This window comes from Lissotriton helveticus (assembly GCF_964261635.1).
Source record: "Lissotriton helveticus chromosome 1_1 unlocalized genomic scaffold, aLisHel1.1 SUPER_1_unloc_23, whole genome shotgun sequence".
In the NCBI taxonomy this organism is placed as follows: Eukaryota; Metazoa; Chordata; class Amphibia; order Caudata; family Salamandridae; genus Lissotriton; species Lissotriton helveticus.
Genome location: NW_027611663.1, coordinates 101516 through 125223, shown reverse-complemented (window position 1 = coordinate 125223; position 23708 = coordinate 101516). Strand labels below are relative to the sequence as shown.

The 23708-nt window shown below is 44.6% G+C and overlaps 1 protein-coding gene across 1 annotated transcript in view; it reads left to right on the top strand.

Moving 5' to 3' along the window:
- LOC144805761 (uncharacterized) overlaps positions 1-19312 on the top strand; it is a 53865-nt gene extending 34553 nt beyond the window's left edge. The window contains exons 2-4 of the mRNA XM_078672250.1: positions 12112-12180; positions 17630-17939; positions 18192-19312. Coding sequence (XP_078528376.1) covers positions 12112-12180; positions 17630-17939; positions 18192-19180 — 1368 coding nt within the window. The 3' untranslated portion in view covers positions 19181-19312. The remainder of the gene's footprint in view (positions 1-12111; positions 12181-17629; positions 17940-18191) is intronic.
- Positions 19313-23708: the final 4396 nt, after the last annotated feature.

The window sequence follows — 23708 nt, the reverse complement described above, 5'->3', positions numbered from 1 at the left end:
GTAGATGAGACAAATGCACCGTTAGACATAGAAAGTGAGGAGTCACATTGGATCCCGACGGCTAAAGGGGATAATCTTGCAGCTTATGACCAACTTCTGGAAAGAATGGGCGAACTACTTAGCATCTATTTGTCCCCGATAGAATCTAGACTTACCCGAATTGAAAAACTAGCTGAATTGAGTTCTCCCATTACAAATATCGCCAGTTAGGGTTCTGCTGTAACTGTGGGACTCAAACCGAGCTATTCTAAATCTACATGCACTAAAGCTAAGAATCCCACTGTCACAATCTTAACTACAAAGCCCAAAACCCCACAAGTGCCTGGCAAAGGAATAGCTGCCAATCAACCATTAACAAAAACCACTGCAATTAATAACACGATTAAGGACGCCACACAGGAAGGCAAGGTGCAAAATGTTGATAAAAGCAAGGAGACCCAAATTAGACCAACTAATAATAATAACGCTCAGAACGCGTTAGGGGCCCAGCCCGATCGAAATATGGCAATTAATGGGAGACAGATACCTCCCCGCATCAGCTTACCGCCTGAATGCGGGGCGTATGTGCTGGTCCTAGTTAATGTAACAAAACTAAGGAAGGATCAAGAGGAACATTCTACATCCCTTAAGAACAGGACCTTCCACTGGTTAATTGCAAATTGCAACTTTCCAATGGCAGGAGCAAGGGAGATTATTCACACCCAAAGAGTAGGATGGGTAGGCCCACTGAGGAAAAAGTTTGAGGGGGACTGCATAATAATACATTTTAAGTCCCCACAATGGGCCCAAAAAACTTTGGCTAGTGCCCCACCTCCCTCACCTCAGGAATTCAATACTACTTTGCTCCCATTGGGCTATTTTTATAGACATCTGATTTCCCCCAATGCTAATATGGTGAATAACTCTGTTGTGTGTTATCAGGACCCAAATTTGGGTACAGGGATTAAGTTTCCATTCTTTCACCAGGATCAAGGGCTTACTTACCCGAAGGGACCTGCACAGTACCATCAGGTATCATCCTTAGCAAATCCATTGCATTACCCAGACCCCCCCATAATGAAACAGTACGACCATATGGAGAGGTCACACCCAATGATTAACCCAAATCGGTATTTGCCTCAGAATGAGGTAAGCTCTATATACAACATTCCGACCTATAATCGGTTTGAATATGCCTTCTCAAGTCTAGACGAGCAGGATTGACTGGGCAACAGGGAAGACAACATCAATGGATGTGAAGATATAAGTAATGATAACGCGGAATATCCAGTACCAGTAGAAGCAAGTATTACTCAGGGAACATTAGCTGATGACAGGGAAGGTAATAGTGTTCGCTCAGCTTCAATCAATATTACTGAGGAATATCTACCATCATTACAAGTCAATGCTACACAGGGAACAGTAATGCTTGATTGTACTGTCACACTTATGGCCATACATGACCATATAATCCCCACATCATCTAAAACTAATACGAATGTAGTGATGAGTACAAGGAACAAGCTAACCAGTCACTCCACCCGCTGTGACTTGTCAATCCTTAGTTGGAATGTGGCAGGGTTAGAGTCAAGGCTCTCAGACCCCCAATGGGCAAAGACTTTGGATGGTATAGACAGTTTAATGTTTCAAGAGACCTGGGCTGTTGGGAATTCTCATATAGAGGGTTACCATTGTTTTAGTGTGACCGCACTGAAACCAAATTCTGGCCGCCCTGTCGGAGGTCTATTCATCGGGGTTAAGATACTGGCTGGTGGTACCATCAGAGACCTATCCAGAGGGAACCCGAATATACAAATTCTCGAATTCAAGCGAAAGACCCGGATTTATTTAATCAATTTTTATAATAATGATTCTTACTGTGTACCTAATAAGAACTTTGAGGCACTTTCCAAAACTTTACATAATCTGGAAACCAGTCTACAGGCTGACGATGGGACAGGGATCTTAGTTGGGGGTGACTTCAACGCAAAAATATTAAAGAATCAAGGGATCAAGGTTAGGAACTGCTTAGACCAAGCCGAACGAAGGGGTATTGAACTCGTTAATATACTAACCGAGTTCAATCTTGGCGATGCCATGGAAACTAGTCTCATCCCTAGTGCTCCCCATGCCCCTACGTTTAGAGGCAGGGACTGCAGTTCCACCATTGATTTTATCTTTATGTCCCCACATCTAATAGATTGTGTTATAAAGTCCACAGTGATGGAGACATCGTTTGGAGATCACAACCCACTTGTAGTAACTCTGCACTTAGCCCCCACCCCGGTTTATACCAATTTAAAAGGTGCAAGGGACATCACACCTTCAGTTGATGGCTTGCGATTAAAATGGAGGGGGGTGGATGGTGGGGCAATTTTGAAAAGTGTAAAAATGAAACACCCACATCTAATTAATTCCTGTTTATCCATGGATGGGAACTACCACAGAATAATTGCTGATTTTGGTGAATTGTGTCTTATTATAAAAACTCTTTTGTCAGTACCATTACCAAAGGAAGGGAGAGAACCAAGATGGTTTGATTCCGCCTGTTTTACTGGCAAATAGGGAATTACGCAGGGCACTAACCACCAAACCCAGGTGTATAATGGCGGTTCAGACAGCCAGGAAATTCTACAAATCTGAAATAGCTAGAAGAAAGTCCGCACTACTGACTGAGCAGCGGGAGTCGCTGGTCACCAGTGCCAATCTGGGGGGCAGCGGCCCCTTCTGGTCTGCGGTCAGGAAAACGCGGGAAATGGGGAAACAGTTAACACCAATTAGTTGTAACATAACTAGCAGCGTTTGGGAGACTCACTTCTCTAAAATTTCTGCCGCACCAACCGAGGACTTGGTGACCTTTACTCCAGGACATACGTGCGGTCTTCAATTTGATCTCCACGAGGTGAAAATAGCCATAAAAGAGAGCCTTGGAAACAAGGCACCAGGCCCCGATGGATTGCCCATCGATATTTTTAAGCATAACCCGGATCTATGGGCACCAATCCTTCTTAATGTCTTCAACAGCTTGCCAACAGTGCCTATGCCCATTACCTGGGCAACCAGCACTATTGTCCCAATTTTTAAAAAGGGTGATAGGTCGGACCCAGTTAATTATCATCCGATCTCCCTTCTGGATAACACTTTAAAAATTCTGGGGCGAATTATTTATAATAGGGTGCTAGAATGGACTGAAGACATAGACCTATTGGACCCGTGTCAGATGGGATTTAGGAGCAGGGTAGGGACGGTGGAGCAATGTGTGAATCTAAAATTGATAATCGATAAGTACAGCGTTGCTCGATAGTCTCCTATTTACCTTGCATTTATGGATCTTTCATCCGCCTTTGATCTAGTGAATAGATCCAAACTCTGGGCTATCCTTTTGAATTCTGGACTAGACGAAGCGCTTGTTAATTTCCTGGCCTATCTTCACACGGATCTTAAAGCACAGGTCAGGATTGGGATGGGTGGAGAAGTCTCTGGAGCTTTTAACATCGGCAGGGGGGCGAGACAGGGGTGCGTTTTAGCACCCCTGTTGTTCATCATTTATATCAATGGCCTTGCAAGAAGCCTGAAAGAAGTGACTAGTGATGTACCAACAATTCTGGGGCAACCATTACCAGTGTTATTATACGCTGACGATGCGGTGCTTATGGGCCGCACGCCAAATGCCCTCCGCCTACTTGTCCATAGCTTTGTTCAATACATGGAGGGATTACATTTGCGCGTAAATTTAAAAAAAATCTTTTATCATGTCTTGTGGCCCTGGGAAACGGAAGCTCAATACAATACACATAGGGACAGATAAACTTGAATCTGTGCCTACATTCCCATACTTAGGTTTGGTTTTCGCTGCGAACGGCTCATGGAGTGGGCACTTAGCCCACGCCATGGGCAAGTTCTCGAAAGCCACCAATTCAGTCTTGAGCTTGCCGCGCCCAAAGAAAATAGGTGCCACTAGAGCTATTTTAATTTTTTTTAGATTACAGTGCCTACCTGTAGCCACATATGGAGCATAGGTCTTGGGGTTGGGAAGAAGCCCAGGTATCCTGCGAGAAGAAAGCCGATTTGGCAGGAAAATATTGGGCGCCCCAATCTCATCTTCTGAATTTATCTGCCATGATGAATTAAACCTCCCATATGTATGTGATTTTATCAGATCTAGACCAGCTCTATTCTGGGTCAGGATTTGGAGGAATAACTCAGCCACTCTTACACAAAGTAATATAAAGGATTGTTTAAAATGTGACCATGGCATGGCGATTCCATGGCTTTCTGGAGTGTCGAAACATTGAGCGCAGTGGACAGAGGCAGCCTCTTTTCCGACCCTACTAGGATCGAGCCAAAGGATAAAATCGAGGTTAAACATGCACTGTACGCACTTTATAATTCTGAACGAATGGGAAGAGAATCATCAAAATCAACTGTTGTAAAATACATGGGGAACGATCTATGTAGGCAACCACTCCTGCACTATCTTACCCTACCTATGACCAACTGGGAGAGATCACTCTTGTTTCGCCTAAGAGCGGGTTCTGTGAAATATCTGTTGGCCTTCCCTCTGGGCTACCAACATAGCACAGATTATAACCCATGTCCTTGTGATGGTGTTAGCACACAAGATGATTTGCACTTCCTATTCTTCTGTAAATTTTATTTAAAATATATCAACTGGCTTTTAACCCCATATTTTAGGAAACATAGACCCCCTCTCGTTGGGGGAGTCTTACCTATTGATGGTTTCCCTGGATTCAGATGAATTCATTCTACGCACTGGCACTTTTTTGAGACTGACAACACGAGTACGCAAAATGATGGAAAACCCTTGAAATTAGTTTCATCAAAAACTGTATTATATTTTTAACCATGTAATCTTGATGTGTTATGTAATGAATTGTTTTCATGTGGTACTTTTATGAATTTTATGAAATTCGAATAAAGGTCTTTTGAACTTGAACTTGAGCTAACTGTTAGCTCCTCCCACTTGTCGACCGTGCATTTTCTGTATGACCTTGTATGTGCCTAAGAACAGCAGCTTGTACTTGTACTGCCTTCTTTTGAGCCCCTGTGTGGGTATTTAAGGACCCAGCTCCTTCCAGTCAGTGTGCTACCTCATACTATACCGAAGGGTGTTGTGTGAATGTAGTTCCACCTCATGAGGTTTAATAAACTCTGTCTCTTCTATTCCAGTTTCTGTGCCACTTCTTACTATTGGTCTAAGGTCTCTGAGCGGAGAAGGGCGAATCCCTTGCACTAGTAGGCCTGGTTGGGGCTTGCTACTACAAGGATACCCATATTATATGTTTTAACATTCATTTTTTTTTTTAAACTAAACACAAATATTTCTTATACGATATTACTAATATGGTAGTGCAAATGTCAAATGAATTTTTTAAATGTATTAAAAAATTTTTTTAACTTACCACCCATGATCTGTACCCCTAAAATATCTATATAATAAATAATTTTCAATAAAATATTGATTATTGATTATAACTTATTCTGAGTTTCTCTACAATTTTAAAAGGCTACCCACCCTTATACCAACATCCTTTTAAATATTCAGTAGTTTAAATATTATGTTGTTATTTATATTTAGTTTAACAATCATATCCACTGAAATACCAACAATCCATATAAGGATATCATCTAATTAATAACAATTTTAACACATATGTTAATTTATCTAAATATTTACACCAATTGTATCATTTTTTTCAATCCATCCGTATCCCCTGTAAACCCAGCATCCTGCTCCTAAAATGTGTAAATATCTATCATTCTATATAAAAACATGTATACAAATGTTTTTAAATTGCTCCCCAACCTCAACCCCTAAAAACTGAACACTGCACTACTAAAAAAAAGAAAAAAGTTACCTATTTAAACAAAACAATTTATACAAAAATATTATATTTTTTGTTAAATTGCTATTATAAAGAAAATATAAAAGGTTTTAAACTATATTTTACTAAAATATCCACATTATATAAAATTTTTAGACTTCGATATTTCAATTGCGATTTTTAATACATTCCCTAATTTAGATATTCTTAACCTTGATAATAACCTACCACAATATTTGAAACACATGCTTTTTATGACACACAATATTGTTTTCAATATTTTATTTGAGTACTGTTTTCTACCTGGATTAATTGTCCAGAAAAATAGTGTCCTCTGCTCCCACACCTGTGAAACCTGAATCTCCTATGAAAAATCTGCACCGCATGACCCATAATCAGGGCCATGATGTAATGATGACTGACAGAGTCAAATGCTTTTCATATGTTTATGAGCACGTCTGTTCTGCCATACCCATCTTATGATATTTGCAGAAGTGTCAGAATTTTAAGATACCCTCTTACTTTCATTAAGCCTTTCCATACTTTGTCATGTTCATAAATAAAGTGATTCTTCTGGTGCACATTTCTGCCTGTTGCTACATAAATGCTGTACCTAATATATTTGCTCATTTAACTATTTTGTGGAGTATGGCCACATTTATGTTTATAAAGATCTCATTTCCCACTATGGAACCTCAGTCGGAGCCATTCTGATGGCATTTTAATCTTCAGTTCGAATGAATTTCCTACAGATTATGGCGCAAGGTGTTACCTGCTCAATTACCATACTCACCTGGGCCCAAAAAAACATACACACTTTGAACAGGTAATCCTGCTTTACCTTCCTGCCTATCACAATTTTCTTATTTATGACCTTTACCTGTACACCTTGACTTACCAATCCTTGTCACCTGTGCTTAAAGTCCTAAAGGGATAAAAAGGAGTTAGCATAATAGGTAGATAATAACACTTACCTTAATAAAATAACCACAGACTCGGGAACGTTTTAAACACTTTTTCTATGCAAAGTCTTATTAGTCAGAGTCCATACAATTGCAGTTAAAGACTTTTCAAGTAAGAAAATGATAATTAAAGCAATGATCTGTAAGAATATTAAAAGGTTTCTTTTAGACATCGATATCTGGGAAGGGTGAGAAAGGGAAACAGTACAATGACATACCACACAGATTATATTTACCTAGAATGGTGTGAAGACCAACCCCGGCCACGGGCTGGGGTAAAGACAGGGCTCCCGAAAAATCCAGTGTCAACGAGACAGGACAGGTGCCAAATCAGGACAGGACCTCAGCTAAGTGCAACGACAGTGTCACACCCCTTTTTCACTCTGCGACTAACACTCGGACCCCTTCTGGGTCATCGATTCTTCTCCCTCCGCAATTCCTGATTCTTCTGGCACCTCTGCTCTCGATCTACTCCGGCATACGTTGGGTCAGTGACAGGTCTGTGACAAGTCGGATAATCTAACTAGCTATGCCTTCCTTAGGTATACCATTTTCCAGGGCAATGTACCACCCCCCAATGTTGCGAATTTGTATATTCCCTTGATTTGATTGGTCAGAAAGGCGAAGAGGTCATCACAGCATACCAGTATGAGATCATTTACATTACATTGATGAATATTCCCGACCATAATTTACTTTCTCATGAGTTAATTCCACCCAGTATTACTGTAGCAAGATGATATACAAAATATAACAAATTATATTGTCTATTCCTCTGGAGAGTTCATGAGGTCGGGTTCCCAGGCGCATCGCAGGCAAGACTGTAGTTGGCTACAGTTCATTGTCATGGCTTGAAGACTCTTGATACTTTGACTCGTGCACGGTGCAGTTTTCAATATGGTGTTACAAGTCACCCATCAGGCCCAAATGTGAGCTATTAATAAAGTCAAAGAAAGACACGTTAGAATGCTAGAATACATAAATGCACTGTATACCACTTATTTCTACTCTATCCCAATTACTTTATTTTAACTATAGCATTATTAGTGAAGCAGGACGAACAAGGTTTAGCTAGCCCAAGAGCAGGTGCTTTAGTATGTTAAAGATGAAGCGGCCATCTTTAATACTAGTTTGCAGCTGCAAGAAATTCCCACCAAAGAATAGGCACGTCACACCACATGAGTGAGGCAGACGCATGCGCAGTTCAGCTCCCACGTTTTCGGCAGCTTCCCTAGATACTAGAAATGTTGTGTGGTGCAATTATTAGTAATAAAAAAAGTTGATTAATAGATTACATATTATTTCGAGAGGATTGAATCTCAGCAAGTCTCTTTATGTATGAAACCTTGCTCCATCACCGGCCCATTATGATAGAGTCGGTCTAACATGAGTTTGAATCGGATTACCGAATGGCATCCGACAAGCTTGGAGAGCCTTTCTGCCATTTCAAGTCAAGTCAAATGATCTTTATTCGGATTATAAAACATCCATAAAAGTACACATAAAATCCAGCAGAAATGAAAAACACACGTTCCATTCCATTTGATTACAAATTCATAGCAATACATCCTGGCCCACATGCATCAAGCATTTTTGCAGTCGCAGACGGTGCGATTCCTTAAAATCGGCCGTTTGCGAATGCAAAAGTGCTTGTTGGGATGCATCATGCCATTTTAGAAGTCGCATCTTTTTTACGATTTCTAAAATTGCATTAGCATTTAAGAAATCGCAATTGTGCGATTTCTTAAATGCTATGCATCATTATAGAAAAATATGCTTTTTTTAAAATTGGAAGTGCAAATTACCACGAAGTTCAACTTCGTGGTAAATTGCGAAATTGATTAAATATGCACAAAAATGCATTTTTTAAACTGTAAAGTTACACACACACATGTCCTTAGGACATGTGTGTATGTAACTTATGCTGAAAAGTACATTTCAGGGGTGCATGGGGGGGTCCTTTGGACCCCCCCCTGCACCCATGAAATTTTCTAAGTGCCACTCGCAATTTCCATTGACTCCTATGGGCCTTTTGGCCCATAGGAATCAATGAAAATTGCGAAAATTAAGTTAAGAAATCGGTATTTCTTTGGGATTCGGTAAAAAATGCGATTTTTACCGAATCCCACAAGAATACCGAAAATATTGATGCATATCATTTTGCATTTCTTAATTTGCGATTCCTTATTTTTCGCAAATTAAGAAATGCAAAAAGACACAATGATGCATGTGGGCCCCTTTTCCATGTGCAAAATGCAATCATTAGTGCAAAATCTACAATGTGCAATAAGCAAAGTACAAAGTATGCATAGTACCAGTGTTTCAGTCAATTAACATAGAAGCACGGGACCGTACAGCTGCTCTAAGAAAGCAGCTAACTCTAAAAATGACCTTGTCCGTTTTCAACAGTAACAAATCTTTAAAAGCTAGTTTAAAATCCATCAGAGCATTTTTCCTACAGTACGGCATTAGAAAGTGCAAAGTGTGCATTCTGTAAAAACCACAGAAGAAAATGAAATGTAGCAGACTTTGTTTACCACCTATGTTGCAGGGGCAGCTTAGATTTTCCAAATTTTTATTAAATCCTAAAGGGAAGCTTAGTAGATTTATAATACTTCCATCCCTGAACCGGAATAACAAGCTCCTGTTCCACCTGCCAAGCTTTAAGCGTAGGTAGCCCTGGGGCAGAGCAAATGGTTTATCGCTTGGCTCCATGAGGGAAGTATATCTAACTGTGGTCGGCTTGGCCGAGTCACGCCTTAGCCTCTCCTTACGGTAGCAATCGTAAAGGGCCTTTTTTATTAGGTTCTTGTGCGTGTGGTTAATCAGTTGCGGTGATGTAAAAAGATGACCTAGCCCGCACTTGATAAGCTATTTTCCACAGCCTTAAACCAAGGTATAAATTTAGCCCTCTCACAGTTTAAGCAGTCAGTAATAATATCACGTGACAGGGAGGCAGCAGGATTACACCAGATTGTTATCCAAAATAATGGAGGACGAGATCTTATAAAGTCCTCTATATAATGGAGGTTTAATTCCCTATGACAAATATGAGTTGGAGCGCTAATGACCCCCCCCCAAGATCTTCCGACAAAATCTATTTTCTTCAGTCAGTAGTTGGGTGCAGTTAGAATAACCCCATACCTCGGCACCATAGGTGCCTACTGGAAGACATTGTGTTCTATAGATTTGTAACAGTGACATGATCACGTCTGCCTGGTTGGGTTGGCGAAGGGAAGTTAGAGAATTTATGGCCTTGCTCATTTTGTTCCTTCCCTGAGCGACATGTGGTTACCAGGAGCCAGTGTTTGAAAATAACAGCCCCAGATAGGGGAAAGTGCAAGTGCTTTTTAGGGTATTGTCCCCTGGTTGAATATGGCTTATTTTATAGTTTTTAGGGCCGGAAGACATTATAAAAGATTTGTTAAAATTGGTACATAGGCCCAAATCTGCCATATATTTAACAAAACCCAGAATTAAAATTCGCAGAGCATTGGGTGTGCGGCCCATAAGGACCGCATCATCCGCGTAGAGGAGTGCAGGGACAGGTTTGCCATTAACTTGCAGAACATCATTAGTTATTTTAGCCAAGGAAGCACTCAAATCATTTATGTACAAGATAAAAAGCAGGGGGGCCAAGGCACAACCCTGTCTGACCCCCCTGCCGATTAAAATATCGTTAGAAATTTCGCCATCATTGTTAATATGGACACGTGCTTTCAGGTCACTATAGAGATGTGCCAAAAAATAAACTAAAGATTCATCTAGACCATAGTTCAGCAGGACAGACCATAAGCGGGAACGGTTAACAAAATCAAAAGCAGAACTTAAATCCATAAAAACAAAATATAGGGGTGATTTTTTAGCAATCGTATATTTGGCCATGAGTAGGTTTAGATTCAAGCACTGCTCCACCGTGCCAACTTTACTTCTGAAGCCTAGCTGGCAGGGATGTAAGATGGTGTTTTCTTCTGCCCAAGTACTAATTCTGTTAAAAAGGACCCTGCCTAGGACTTTTAGTGTATTGTCAATTAAAGATATGGGGCGGTAGCATCCGGGGTCCAGTCTGTCGCCTTTTTTGAATATTAGGACAATGGTACTATAAGACCATGTTTCCGGGAAAGTGGTGAGGGATAAATTGTTGAAAACGTTGCATAGCAGGGGAGCCCAAAAATCTGGTTCGGATTTAATTTGGTCAATAGATAGGCCATCTGGACCGGGGGCTTTGTTCCCAGCGCTTTCAGTAATAGCATCCTCCACCTCCGACAACAAGATGTTTAAGGGCTTAATAGCTGGGGTAGTTTCAATTGGGTTACCGGCCGCTGAGGCATCGTAAATCTTGGAAAAATGGGCCGTCCACACATCCCCTGTTATGTTACAGTTGATAGGAGAGATATTAGAGCCCAATGATCTAAGATTCTTAACGGCCCTCCAGAACCTTGCAGTATCTCGTAAGGCGGCTGTGCGGACAAGCGAGTCCCGATGATCTTTTAATAGCTCTTCAGATCTAATTTTTAAACAATGTTTATATCTGGATCTCAGAGTCCTTACCAAAGACGGGTCACGTGGAGCAGCGGAAAGGGCAGCCCTCAGATCCCGGTTAGCTTTGGAACATGAGGTATCAAACCACCTAGGATTGATATTATTAAGGGCTGAGACAGGTTTGGAGATTTCAGTTTTTATTGCCTTACAGAGCTCACAAAATGAGTTAACAATATCGAGACCCGATTAAAAAGACAAGTGGTTCTGTTGGGTAGCAGAATGCATTGCTTCAAAGAAAGGCAATATTAGCTCATGACACAATAGACAAATTAGATTCAATCAAATTCAATAAACCTCTCTGAAAACAACTGAAATTCACAGCTTTTATGCATTAAAAGTCACAATTACAACATAGCGGAATTACTTCATTCCGTATGCGTTTCAATAAATGCTAAAAACAGGTGAGAAGTGACTGTTGGTGAACAAAAGTGAGTAGTACAGTGATGTTCAGTGACACTTATATACAACTTTATACAATATTGTACACAAAAATGGGGGGAAAGAAGGGATGTTTATTGATTTAGAGGTCAGAGTTCCGAGTTGATGCTCCAAGGAAGCAGATGGTTACTGTGCCCGTTCCTGGAGGTTACTTGACCAAAGTAGTACGTCGACGTTTCGACCCTGATGTGCCCCAATTGGTGGTCACGGCGGGTCTTTATCAAGACAAGGTGGGGGGGGGGGGGTGGGTTAGGGGTAACCTAGAAAGCAAGGGAAGAAGTTTCAGAGAGGTGTGGAGCTAGGTTTTTCTTAAATTAATTAATGTGAGTATCTCATACTCACAGGTGGAACTGGACTCACAGGCGGAGAAGTCACACCCTGGAGGAAAGCCGGAGGGTCAATCTATGGAGAAGGTATGCATAATGAATACCAGTATCGATTGTGGTGTCAGTCATAGGCAATTCATGCACGTGACTGTATTGGTTCTAAGTGGAATGAAACATGCAAGGCCCACATTCCAATTGTGGAGCCTAGAGAATAAGTGAAACCAACCGTTAAGAGTTAAATCCCAAATCAAGTGACTGGAGCACCATCAGACCCAATGTGGTTGTATAGTCTGCGGTGGCAAAAGAGTGATGAGACCCACATTTCATGGAGTGAGTACAGCATGCACACAAACGACGCTTATCGCGGGTGGATAGAGCTGTGAAATTACAGATAGATCAAGTGCTGTGTGACTCTGCGCGTAACGCTCGTAGACATTGCAAGATTCACCAGTGCCTAAGCGAAAATGCCATCTACTTGTGGCAAAGTGGGGTAGAGAGCACTCGCGGTGCGCTCTAGTACGAATGGGAGCAAGCTTACCCTGAATCACTTGCGAAGTGAGCCTTCACTGCAGTAGCCGAGCGCCGTCTGGTCTGTCATGCAGGAACTCAATCGCGGGAGGCGCCGAGCTCGAGGACGTTATGCACGTCGGTAACCTAGCAACGCCGTAGCATTGACTAGGTGCGTCATGACAGCAGCAGATTGCAAGGGCGTCATAGGCTCGCAGTCACGTGCCCCTGGGTTGCTAGGCAACTCCAATGCATCTGTGTAACGAGAAGGGGAGAATATACGTGCGTGAAGAAGTCAGCTTAATGACTCTAAGGTAATAACGTTGCAAACGCTTGGAAACAGTTTAGTTATAGACTATTACATTGTATTTGATATGTATTTTTGTCTATAACTAAACTGTTTCCAAGCGTTTGCAACGTTAATTATGGTTTCCACCCCCCTTGGCTTGAACTTTGCCCAGTGTACAAACTGAGTACCCCATCATCATAGAGCCTCTAAATCCTTGAGCTCCACCTTCTAGGCATCCACGTTGCCCTTGGTATGGACGTTACACTCGAGTCCATCTCAACATCGTATTATCTCTCATTGAGGTATTTGGGTCTGATGTTGTGGAGGGATTTGTAGGCATGGGTGAGGAGTTTGAAGGAAACCCTCTTCACAACGGGGATCCAATGGAGATCTCGTAGGTGTTGGGTCATGTGTTCATGATGCGGTGTCCCGAGGATGAGTCTGGATGCGGCATTCTTGATTGCTTGGAGTTTGTGAAAGAGGGTTCTGTTGATTCTGGCGTATAGGGTGTTTCCGTAGTCCAGTCTGCTGGTTCTGAGCACGTGGGTGATGTCCTTCTGCAGTCGGGGGAATCCATTTGAAGGTGTTGCGGAGGATGGGCAGGCAGTTGAAACTGATGGAGGTGACAGTGTTGATATGGTGGTTCATGGAGTGGGAGGAGTTAATGATAATGCCAAGGTTTTGTGCTTTGTCTGTAGGGGTGGGTAGGTTCCCGAGGGCAGATGGCCACCAGGTGTTGTCCCAGGTGGAGGTGCAGGGTCTGAGGATAAGTACCTCCGTCGTCTCTGAGTTGAGCTTCAAACAGCTGTCTTTCATCCAGGCCACCACGCTCTTCATTCCTTCCTGGAAGCAGAGTCTGGTGTCTTTGTGATTTTTTGTGAGTGAGAGGATGAGATGGGTGTCGGCAGCGTAGGATACAATGCTGAGCCCATGCAGCCTGACAATCGAGATGTTGAACAGTGTGAGGCTGAGCGGTGATTTTTGGGGTACTCCACAGTTGATATCAGTGGGTTCAGAGAGAAAGGGAGGAAGTCTGATCCTCTGGGTTCATCCGTAGAGAAAGGATTGGATCCAGTCGAGGGTGGCCCCTTGTATCCCTGCGTCATAAAATCTGGCTGCGAGTTTGCGATGTGAAATGGTGTTGAAAGCTGCGGAGAGGTCTAGAAGGATGAGGGCCACAGTGTGCCCCTGTTCGGGTAGCATGCAGATGTCATCAATGGTGACGAGGAGGGCGGTCTCAATGCTGTGGTTTCTGCGGAATCCAAACTACTCATTTGTGTTGAGGAAAGCCAAACATGGAAGATGTAGAAAGCGGTAATTGGTTAACAAGGGCACATTGACAAACATAACAGTGAGTTATAATTTTAATGAAATGTTACAATTTTAACAGGAGGTGTCTGCTGACTGTAGTGTTTTAGAAACTTTACAAACTAATTCTAACTCTGTCATTGATTTGTTAACATCTAGAAAGATTGGTCTAATAACGTTTTAAAATCAAAAATTATTACATCATGCTTGTTCGAGTGCATGTTCTGACGTCCGCCTCACCAAAAATCTTTCTCATTGAGAAATGGATGACTTTATGAAGCATTGTCAAGTCTTTGGAAAAAGTTGTGTGCTCAAGGCTTTGGAGGACTTGAGACTAGCCAGTGCCTCCAACACTCTGATACATGTTTTGAGAAGTTATCAAAATTCTTTTTGATTAAAACTCTCACATCTTTTCTACATTTGTGACTCACTTTAGTAGGATGTATGGCCCCACTATGAAGGCCACCAACAGTAGTGTACTGCATTGGGGAAGTTTATTAGACAAAGTAAGGCAGCAGGGCTATAGGACAGTCGGACTAGTATTTATCCATAGTAGTTCATTAGTTAGAACCAGACACTCAACTTTTTGTGATTCTACCACCAACGAATCACATGTGTAGATAATAGACACTCCTCTCTTGTACATGCTAAGCATTGAGTAAGTGTCTGGTACCTGCGTGCCCCAGGAGAGAGTTTCTCCATTTACATTTTAGACAGAATAGTGGCCAGGGGTGCCCCCTGATTGTCACCCAAAAAGCCCAGATAATATGGGACAGATATGCAGCCACTTAGATCCCTGCCTGAAAGTACAGGAAGTAGAATGACTGCCTTGCCTGAACTCTGGCCTGCATCAAGCAAAAAGCTATATAAAATAATGCACCTACTTCACACTTTGTGAGCTACAGCCCTAAGAACATTGCCTTACTTTGAAAAGTGAAGGAGTGTACTCCTTGAAATCAACCGGTTAATAGTGCTCCACAGGCATCATCTCCAGCAAGGAGAAACCAGCTGAACTTTAGAAGATTTGGCCAAGTGCATTGTTGGGGACTTAGTCCCAACATCCCCCGGAGCAATATAGAGCTTCTTGAACCTTGTATCGGTGTTGTGGACATCTTAGAACCCCAAAAAGCCCTCCTGGAAGAAGATCAAGAAATTTAGAGCAGTTTGGAGGAAAATGTGAATTTTGAGCCAGTGACGTTGAACTACGACCCGGCATGAGTTTCAGGTTAGCCCCTTTAAGCTCCCAAGCTTTTTGTTGCTGAGGAGACTTCCAGAAGTTGACCAAGGCAGCGTGCTGAGCCAATCCTTTGTTGTCAAACCCAAAGTCAGCCTGATTAGGAGCTTAAAAAAGTGACAATGTCAGAAGGTAAAAACTTGACTGGGCCCAACCTGCGCTCCTTCACGTTTGGCCTTAAACTTAGACTTTGTTGTTGTCAAGTGCAACCATATGTCCCAAAGTGATGATTTTAGCTTTAAAGCACTACAAAATATTTATTCTGTAAAAATTCAGATTTCCTTTAGATTGGTGAGGGATTTGTGTTGTGTTTTTATTTTATTACTGTTTCTGTGCTGCATAAATACTTTACACATTGCATCTATTTTAAGCTTGACTGCTTTTGAGCCAAGTTACCGGAGGATTAAGCAAAGGTCAACTTGTTGACTATCGTGGTTCAACCTGATAGAGATTGTGAGTGTTAACACCCCACTCAACCATCAACAATGAGATATGGGACTTAAACAAGGTGACTCGACTTAAACAAGGTGACTCACCTTAAACAATATACTATTATGTTGTTTAATATTGACATGGACTCCGATGGCATGGGCTTCAAACAATCTCCCCAAAATGGCAAAGGTTTTACCTTTGGTGGATTCATAGAACAGCTCACAGGTCTGCCCTTTGTAGATGATATAGGTTTACTAAGTGACACAAAGGAAGGTATGAGTATTAATTTGAAGACCAAGTACAAATTCAAATTTCTGAAACTAAGGGGTAAATTTATCTAAGAATTGCACCCGTACAAAACTCATGCAAAATGACGCAGCCTGTACGAAGTCTTTACTTTCTATTATAAAATGTATTTTGCTTTGGAAAGTGAATAGTGGGGTTTATTTGGAATGGATGGTTTTCGCCAATTTAGCGACATACAGTTGGAGTTTTCATTGGAGAATTGTAATTTTTTAAGTATCTATAGATTCGTAGTTTTTTTGGTAAAAAACGGGGGGATTGTAGGTTTGAAAGCAATGTTATCATTGATATTATGCCAGGAAGGAAGAAGGGGAGTATTCATTTGATATATGCAGAATTAATAAGGCTAAAGCAAGATGATTTAATTAAACAGGAGGCTAAGTAGGCTGAGCGAGTGGGAACCACTCCAGGTGTACTTCCGAGGTCTCTAAAGCTAGGTCAGGCGATTCTATGCTCTGCTGGACTTTAGGCACAGCATTACAGAACTGTGTTTTCGCTGTATTACACACCGGCCAGAATTGCTCAGTGGGGCGGGTCATCAGGGACAACCTGCCCAAGGTGTGGGGGGGTGGATGCGGATCTGGTCCATATGTTTGCATCTTGTCCCCATTTGCAAGAGCTACTGAAACAAATTGAGGAATATTTAGATCGGTCACTTGGGTTGAAAATTAAATTAACCCATGAATTAATTCTATTAGGAGTTAGCAGTGTGACCCAAGTGGAGAACACATATCGGTTCCTATTTGTTGCTATGGCTGTTTTAAGGATTAACATTGCTTCTGCCTGGCTAGATCCCCTACCCCCACATTTCAGCAATGGCTGGCTCACCTACTTTCTATATATACAATAGAGAGTGCTATTTATGATAGAAAGGGTAGGAAATCGAAATTATTGGGACAATGTATCTGGGCTCCTTTAATAAAATGGAAAGAAAAAGAACATTAATGAAGGTTGGGTAAGAATTTAAGGATGATAATATTCTTCTTCAACTCTGTCTTAATTGTGTTTTTTTTTTGTTTTCTTGTTTTTTCTTATGTTTTGAAATATAATTCTGTGTCATTATCATCTGTCGTTACTTGTATGAACACACATACCTAACAGGCAAACACTAAACCCCAAAGACCTAATCAGTGCTTTTAAAACTCCTAAATCAAATGTGATAAACTAGAATCACTAAATGAGACTAATTAAACTTGAGAGAATTCACCCGGCATAACTTGGAGAAAATTAATCCTTGAGGGGCATCTTAATCAATACAAGGGGCTCCTCAGTGAAAGTTTATGAGACAAGTTAGATCGGTGCCTTTAAAGGTAGGAAAATGATCTCCAGGTAAAAACTATCATTAGTTAAATACATATGTTAAGAAGAGCATCTGCAGTGTGGTTTAGAAGTTAATGCTGAGTGTAACATAAACAAGAACAGACTCTGGAATCAGATTCAGTCTTAAGATGACATGTATCCAGGAACAAACCCAACTTGGAGATACAAACAACTCGAATAGGAGCAATGACTGTGGGAACAGCTTTAGTTATCAATCCCACCTCACTAAACATGAGAAAACTAGCACTGGAAGAAGACCTTATCAGTGTCCTGAATGCCAGAAACACTTCAATCACAAATCCAACCTTACGGTACATGAAAGAACCCACACTGGACAAAAACCTTATCAGTTCCCTGAACGCTATAAAAGCTTCAGTCAGAAACGCAGCCTTACTGTACATGAAAGGACCCACACTGGGTATAAACCGTATCAGTGTCCTGAATGCCATAAAGGTTTCTATCACAAATCCAGTTTAACTGTACATCAGAGAACCCACATTGGGCATACACCGTATCAGTGCTCTGAATGCCATAAAAGCTTCAATCAGAAAATAACTCTCACTTACCGTGAGAGCACTCACACAGGGCACAAACCGTATCAGTGCTCTGAATGCCAGAAAAGCTTCAATCGGAAAATAACTCTCACACACCATGAGAGCACTCACACTGAGCATAAACTGTTTCAGTGCTCTGAATGCCGGAAAGGATTCAGTAAGAGATCCAGTTTAATTGAACATGAGAGAACCCATACTGGGCAAAAACCTTATCAGTGCTCTGAATGCTGGAAAGGATTCAGTGAGAGATCCAGTTTAATTGAACATGAGAGAACTCACACTGGGCAAAAACCTTACCAGTGCTCTGAGTGCCAGAAAGGATTCAGTCACAGATCCAGTTTAATTGAACACGAGAGAACTCACACTGGACAAAAACCTTATCAGTGCTCTGAATGCTGGAGAAGCTTCAGTCAGAAATCCAACCTTACTGTACATGAAAGAACTCACACTGGGTATAAACCGTATCAGTGCTCTGAATGCCAGAAAAGCTTCAGTCGGAAAAAAACTTTCACTCACCATGAGAGCACTCACACTGGGCAAAAACCTTATCAGTGCTCTGAATGCTGCAAAAGCTTCAGTCGGAAATCTACTCTCTCACAACATGAGGTAACTCACACTGGGCAAAAACCTTATCAGTGCTCTGAATGCTGCAAAAGCTTCAGTCGGAAATTTACTCTCTCACAACATGAGGTAACTCACACTGGGCACAAACCTTATCAGTGCTCTGAATGCTGCAAAAGCTTCAGTCAGAGATCCAACCTTACTGTGCATGAAAGAACCCACACTGGGCAGAAACCGTATCAGTGTTCTGAATGCCAAAAAGTTTTCAATTACAAATCTGGTTTAACTCTACATGAGAGAATCCATACTGGGCTCAAACCCTTTCAGTGCTCTGAATGCCAGAAAAGCTTCAGACTGAAACAGACTCTCACTCAGCATGAGATAACTCACACTGGGCAAAAACCTTATCAGTGCTCTGAATGCTGCAAAAGCTTCAGTCAGAAATCCAGCCTTACTGCACATGAAATGACCCATACTGGGCTCAAACCCTTTCAGTGCTCTGAATGCCAGAAAAGCTTCAGACTGAAAAAGACTCTCACTAGACATGAAAGAACTCACACTGGTGAAAAACCTCATTAGCTCTCTGAATGCTGGAAAAGTTTCAGTCGGAAATCTGGTCTCACTCAATTTGGGAGAACTTACCTGGAAGAAACCTTGTCATTGTTCTAAATGCCAGGGAAGCGTCTGCTGGAGATTCAGTTTCATTCAACAAGAGAGAACGCACAATGAGAAAAAAAAGACCGTGCTCTCAATGTGACCCCTGTGCCCTCGCAGGCGGTCGCTCCCTCCTCGCTGCTGCTGCTCGCCTGCCTGCCTACCTGCTGCTCTGCCGCTCGCTCGCCTGCCTGAGGTCTCAGCTGCTGCCTGGCCGCTCCCTTGATCGCCGAGACCTCTGCTCACCTCCCCCACGCCGCTGCCCTCCGCTTCTTCCTCGGGCTCGCCTTCTGCCCGCAGCTTTGGCCCTCCCGCCTCCCGCCTCCCGGCCGACCCTCCCTCACGGCTCCTTCTTATGACGCCCCCTCAGCGACCGCGCAGCGGACGTGCGCAGCGGACGTGCGCAGCGGGAGCGCCGAATGAGCGCCGAAGGTGCGCCAAAGGTAAGCCCGTCTGCGCCCGTCCGCGCCTGGACCGCGCCCAGTGCCAGGACCCCTGGCCCCCTCCGACGGAAGCCGACCCGACGAATCTACGACGCCACCGAACTCATCGCACTCAACACTGGCAGGACCCCGGGTTGCTACCGAGCCACACCGAGACGCACCCACGGACCCTTCAGCTGCCACTCCTGCAAGTTCACCTGCAACCGGACCCAAGCCACACCAGCACCCACCAAGCCGAACACCAACAGCAGCCACCTGAAGTGCATCCTGCTCAACACCCGCTCCGTCCACAGACACGCCGTCGAGCTCTGGAACCTGCTCGACACCACAGCCCCAGATGTCGCCTTCCTCACAGAAACCTGGATGAACGCCTCCTCAGCGCCCGACATCACAATCGCCATTCCGGACGGCTACAAGATCATCCGGAGGGACCGCGTCAACCAGACAGGAGGAGGCATCGCCATCATCCACAGGAACACCATCCGCATCACGACCAACACCGACGACACCCTCGCACCCGCCGAACACCTGCACTTCCAGATCCACATCAACCCCAAGACAACCCTCAGAGGCACTCTCATCTACAGACCCCCGGGACCTCGCACACAATTCAGCGAAGACATCGCCGACTTCATCAGCCCGCACGCACTCCTCTCCGCTGACTACATCCTCCTCGGGGACCTCAACTTCCACCTGGAGAACAACAACGACCGCAACACCACCACCCTGCTGGACAACCTCGCCAACCTCGGACTCAAGCAACTGGTAACCACCCCCACCCACTACGCCGGACACACACTCGACCCCGTCTTCTCATCCAGCAAGGACATCGCCTTCAGCCACGCCACGGGACTCCACTGGACGGACCACAGCTGCGTCCACTTCAGCTTCAAAAGGACCATGCTCCACCATCACCAACAACAGGTCCCCCGCAGAAGCTGGAACAAGATCACAGCCTACCAGCTTGCGTCTTCCCTGAGCAAGAAGCCTCCCACCAGCACAACGAACCCCAGCCAAGCCGCCACCAACCTCACGAAATGGATCAGCGACTGCGCAGACGACCTCGCCCCTCTGAAGACCCCACCGAGCAGACCAGGCAGCAAGAAAGCCCCATGGTTTAACGACGAACTCAAGAGCTCCAAGAAGAACTGCAGAGCACTCGAGAAACCCTGGCGCAGAGACCCAACACCGGACAACATGACTGCCCTCAAGCTCGCCACCCGAAAACACCACCAACTGATCCACGCCACCAAGAAAACCGCATTCAAGGAACGACTGGACAACAACGCACACAACAGCAAGGAACTCTTCAACATCGGGAAAGAGCTCTCCAACCCCAACGCCGGAAACAACGACATCACCCCTTCGCAAGACCTCTGCAACTCCCTCGCCTCCTACTTCCACAACAAGATCGCGGACATCCACAACAGCTTCAGCACTCAACCGACGCACGCCACGACCGAACCACCGCCCCCCACCACCACCCCCCGCGCCTGGACTCCGATCAGCACCAAAGACACCATCCGCACGATGAAGTCCATCCACTCCGGATCTCCGACAGACCCCTGCCCTCACCACATCTTCAACAAGGCCGACACTGTCATCGCACCCCACCTGCGGGACATCATCAACACCTCCTTTGACACCGCCACCTTCCCGGAGAGCTGGAAACACACCGAACTCAGCGCTCTACTCAAGAAACCATCAGCCGACCCCACCGATCTCAAGAACTACCGACCCATCTCGCTGCTCCTGTTTCCGGCCAAAGACATCGAGAAGACTGTCAACAAGCAACTGGCCGCCTTCCTCGAGACGAACGGCTCCCTCGACCTCTCGCAGTCTGGCTTCCGGGCCAACCACAGCACCGAGACCGCCCTGATCGCAGCTATCGATGACATCCGAGCCCTGCTCGACAACGGAGAAACGGCGGCCCTCATCCTCCTGGACCTCTCCGCGGCCTTCGACACCGTCTGCCACCGTACCCTAGTACAGAGCTTCAGCATCGTCGGAATCCAGGAGAAGGCACTGGAGTGGATCATCTCCTTCCTCGCCGGAAGGACACAGAGAGTCCGCCTCCCCCCGTTCAGATCGGAGGCCACCGAAGTCATCTGCGGCGTTCCTCAAGGATCCTCGCTCAGCCCAACACTCTTCAACGTCTACATGAGCCCCCTCGCAGCCATCGCACGCCAGCACAACCTCAACATCATCTCCTACGCCGACGACACCCAGCTGATCCTCTCCCTCACCAACGACCCCACCACCGCCAGAGCCAACCTGCACGAAGGGATGACAGACGTGGCAAAATGGATGACGAACAGCCGCCTGAAACTGAACTCAGACAAGACGGAAGTCCTCATCCTAGGATCCTCACCCTCCACCTGGGACGACTCCTGGTGGCCCCCCACCCTGGGCAGCGCACCCAAACCAACAGACCACGCACGCAACCTGGGCTTCATCCTGGACTCCTCCCTCTCCATGACCAGACAAGTCAACGCCGTCTCCTCGTCGTGCTTCAACATCCTGCGCATGCTACGCAAGATCTTCCGATGGATCCCCTCCGAGACCAGGAAGACGGTCACCCAGGCCCTCGTCACCAGCCGTCTGGACTACGGCAACTCCCTCTACGCCGGAACCACCGCCAAACTCCAGAAGAGACTCCAGCGGATCCAGAATACCTCAGCACGACTCATCCTGGACATCCCCCGCCGCAGCCACATCTCCGGACACCTGAGAGACCTGCACTGGCTCCCGGTCAACAAGAGAATCACCTTCCGGCTCCTCACCCACGCACACAAAGCCCTACACAACCAAGGCCCAGGATACCTCAACAGCCGCCTCAACTTCTACGCTCCCAAACGCCAGCTTCGATTGACCAGCCACGCCCTCGCCGCCGTCCCCCGCATCCGAAGAGCCACCACAGGAGGAAGGTCCTTTTCCTACCTGGCCGCCAAGACTTGGAACTCCCTTCCGACCCGCCTCCGCCTGACCCAAGACCACCTCGCCTTCAGGAAGCAGCTCAAGACCTGGCTGTTCGAGCAGTAGCGGACCCCCCCCCCCCCCCAGCGCCTTGAGACCCTCCGGGTGAGTAGCGCGCTATATAAATGCTTTGATTGATTGATTGATTGATTGAATGTGACAAAAACTTCAGTTGTAAATGTAATTTTTCTACATAAGAGAGACAATGTGGGAGAATAAAAGGTGCTCACTGTGAACCCTGAGGAGGAGCTTTCAGCATCGCAAAACATTTACATGAAGCAGCCACAAAGACTTCACTGTATTGATTGTCCAACAAACCGTCTACTGAAAAAGCACATAGCGAGGAATGGAAATGCTTGAATTAAACTCATTCCTTTGTAAACATTCAGTGTGTTTTGCTCTCTGAGTGTTTATAAGCAGAGCTCTGACCCACAAAGGCCATTTGATCCTGAACTTTGAGGCCACGCTGCTAGGATCAGGAATGCATGTAACCTCGAACTGTTTCCAGCATTAATGAGCCTCACCAGGGGGCAGCAGCAGGAGTCCCTTTATCGTAGGTCTCTATGGGACCAACATCTGTTCTGTGCCACGGAGGGCTGATCATTGAGAAAAGCTAACGGTGATGGATGGACTGGTAGTTAATCTCGGCAACATCCCGCCACATCATTCTCCAGTCTCTGTGCCACTAAAGACAAGGCCAAACATATGCAAACCATTCTTGGCCCCACCCTGGACACAGCCTCGTATTACAAAGATCGACTTTAGCTGCCTCTTTCCGTGTTCTTTTTGCTACAAATGGAACCTGCTTCTCATCTGCTGAGGACAGTTTCACAAGCTTTACAATCACATCAGATACATCCAAAAAAGTCTCACAGATAATCAGGCCTATTCATAAACTACTATAGGGCGACTACAATACAATAAAATGCGATTCACAAACTACGTGCAGTCGTTCTGCCTCTCCTATCTTTTTCTTTGTGGAGTTGTCTGCCTCGACTGCAGAGTTTCCGCACAAGTTAGTATAGTTTTAGTAG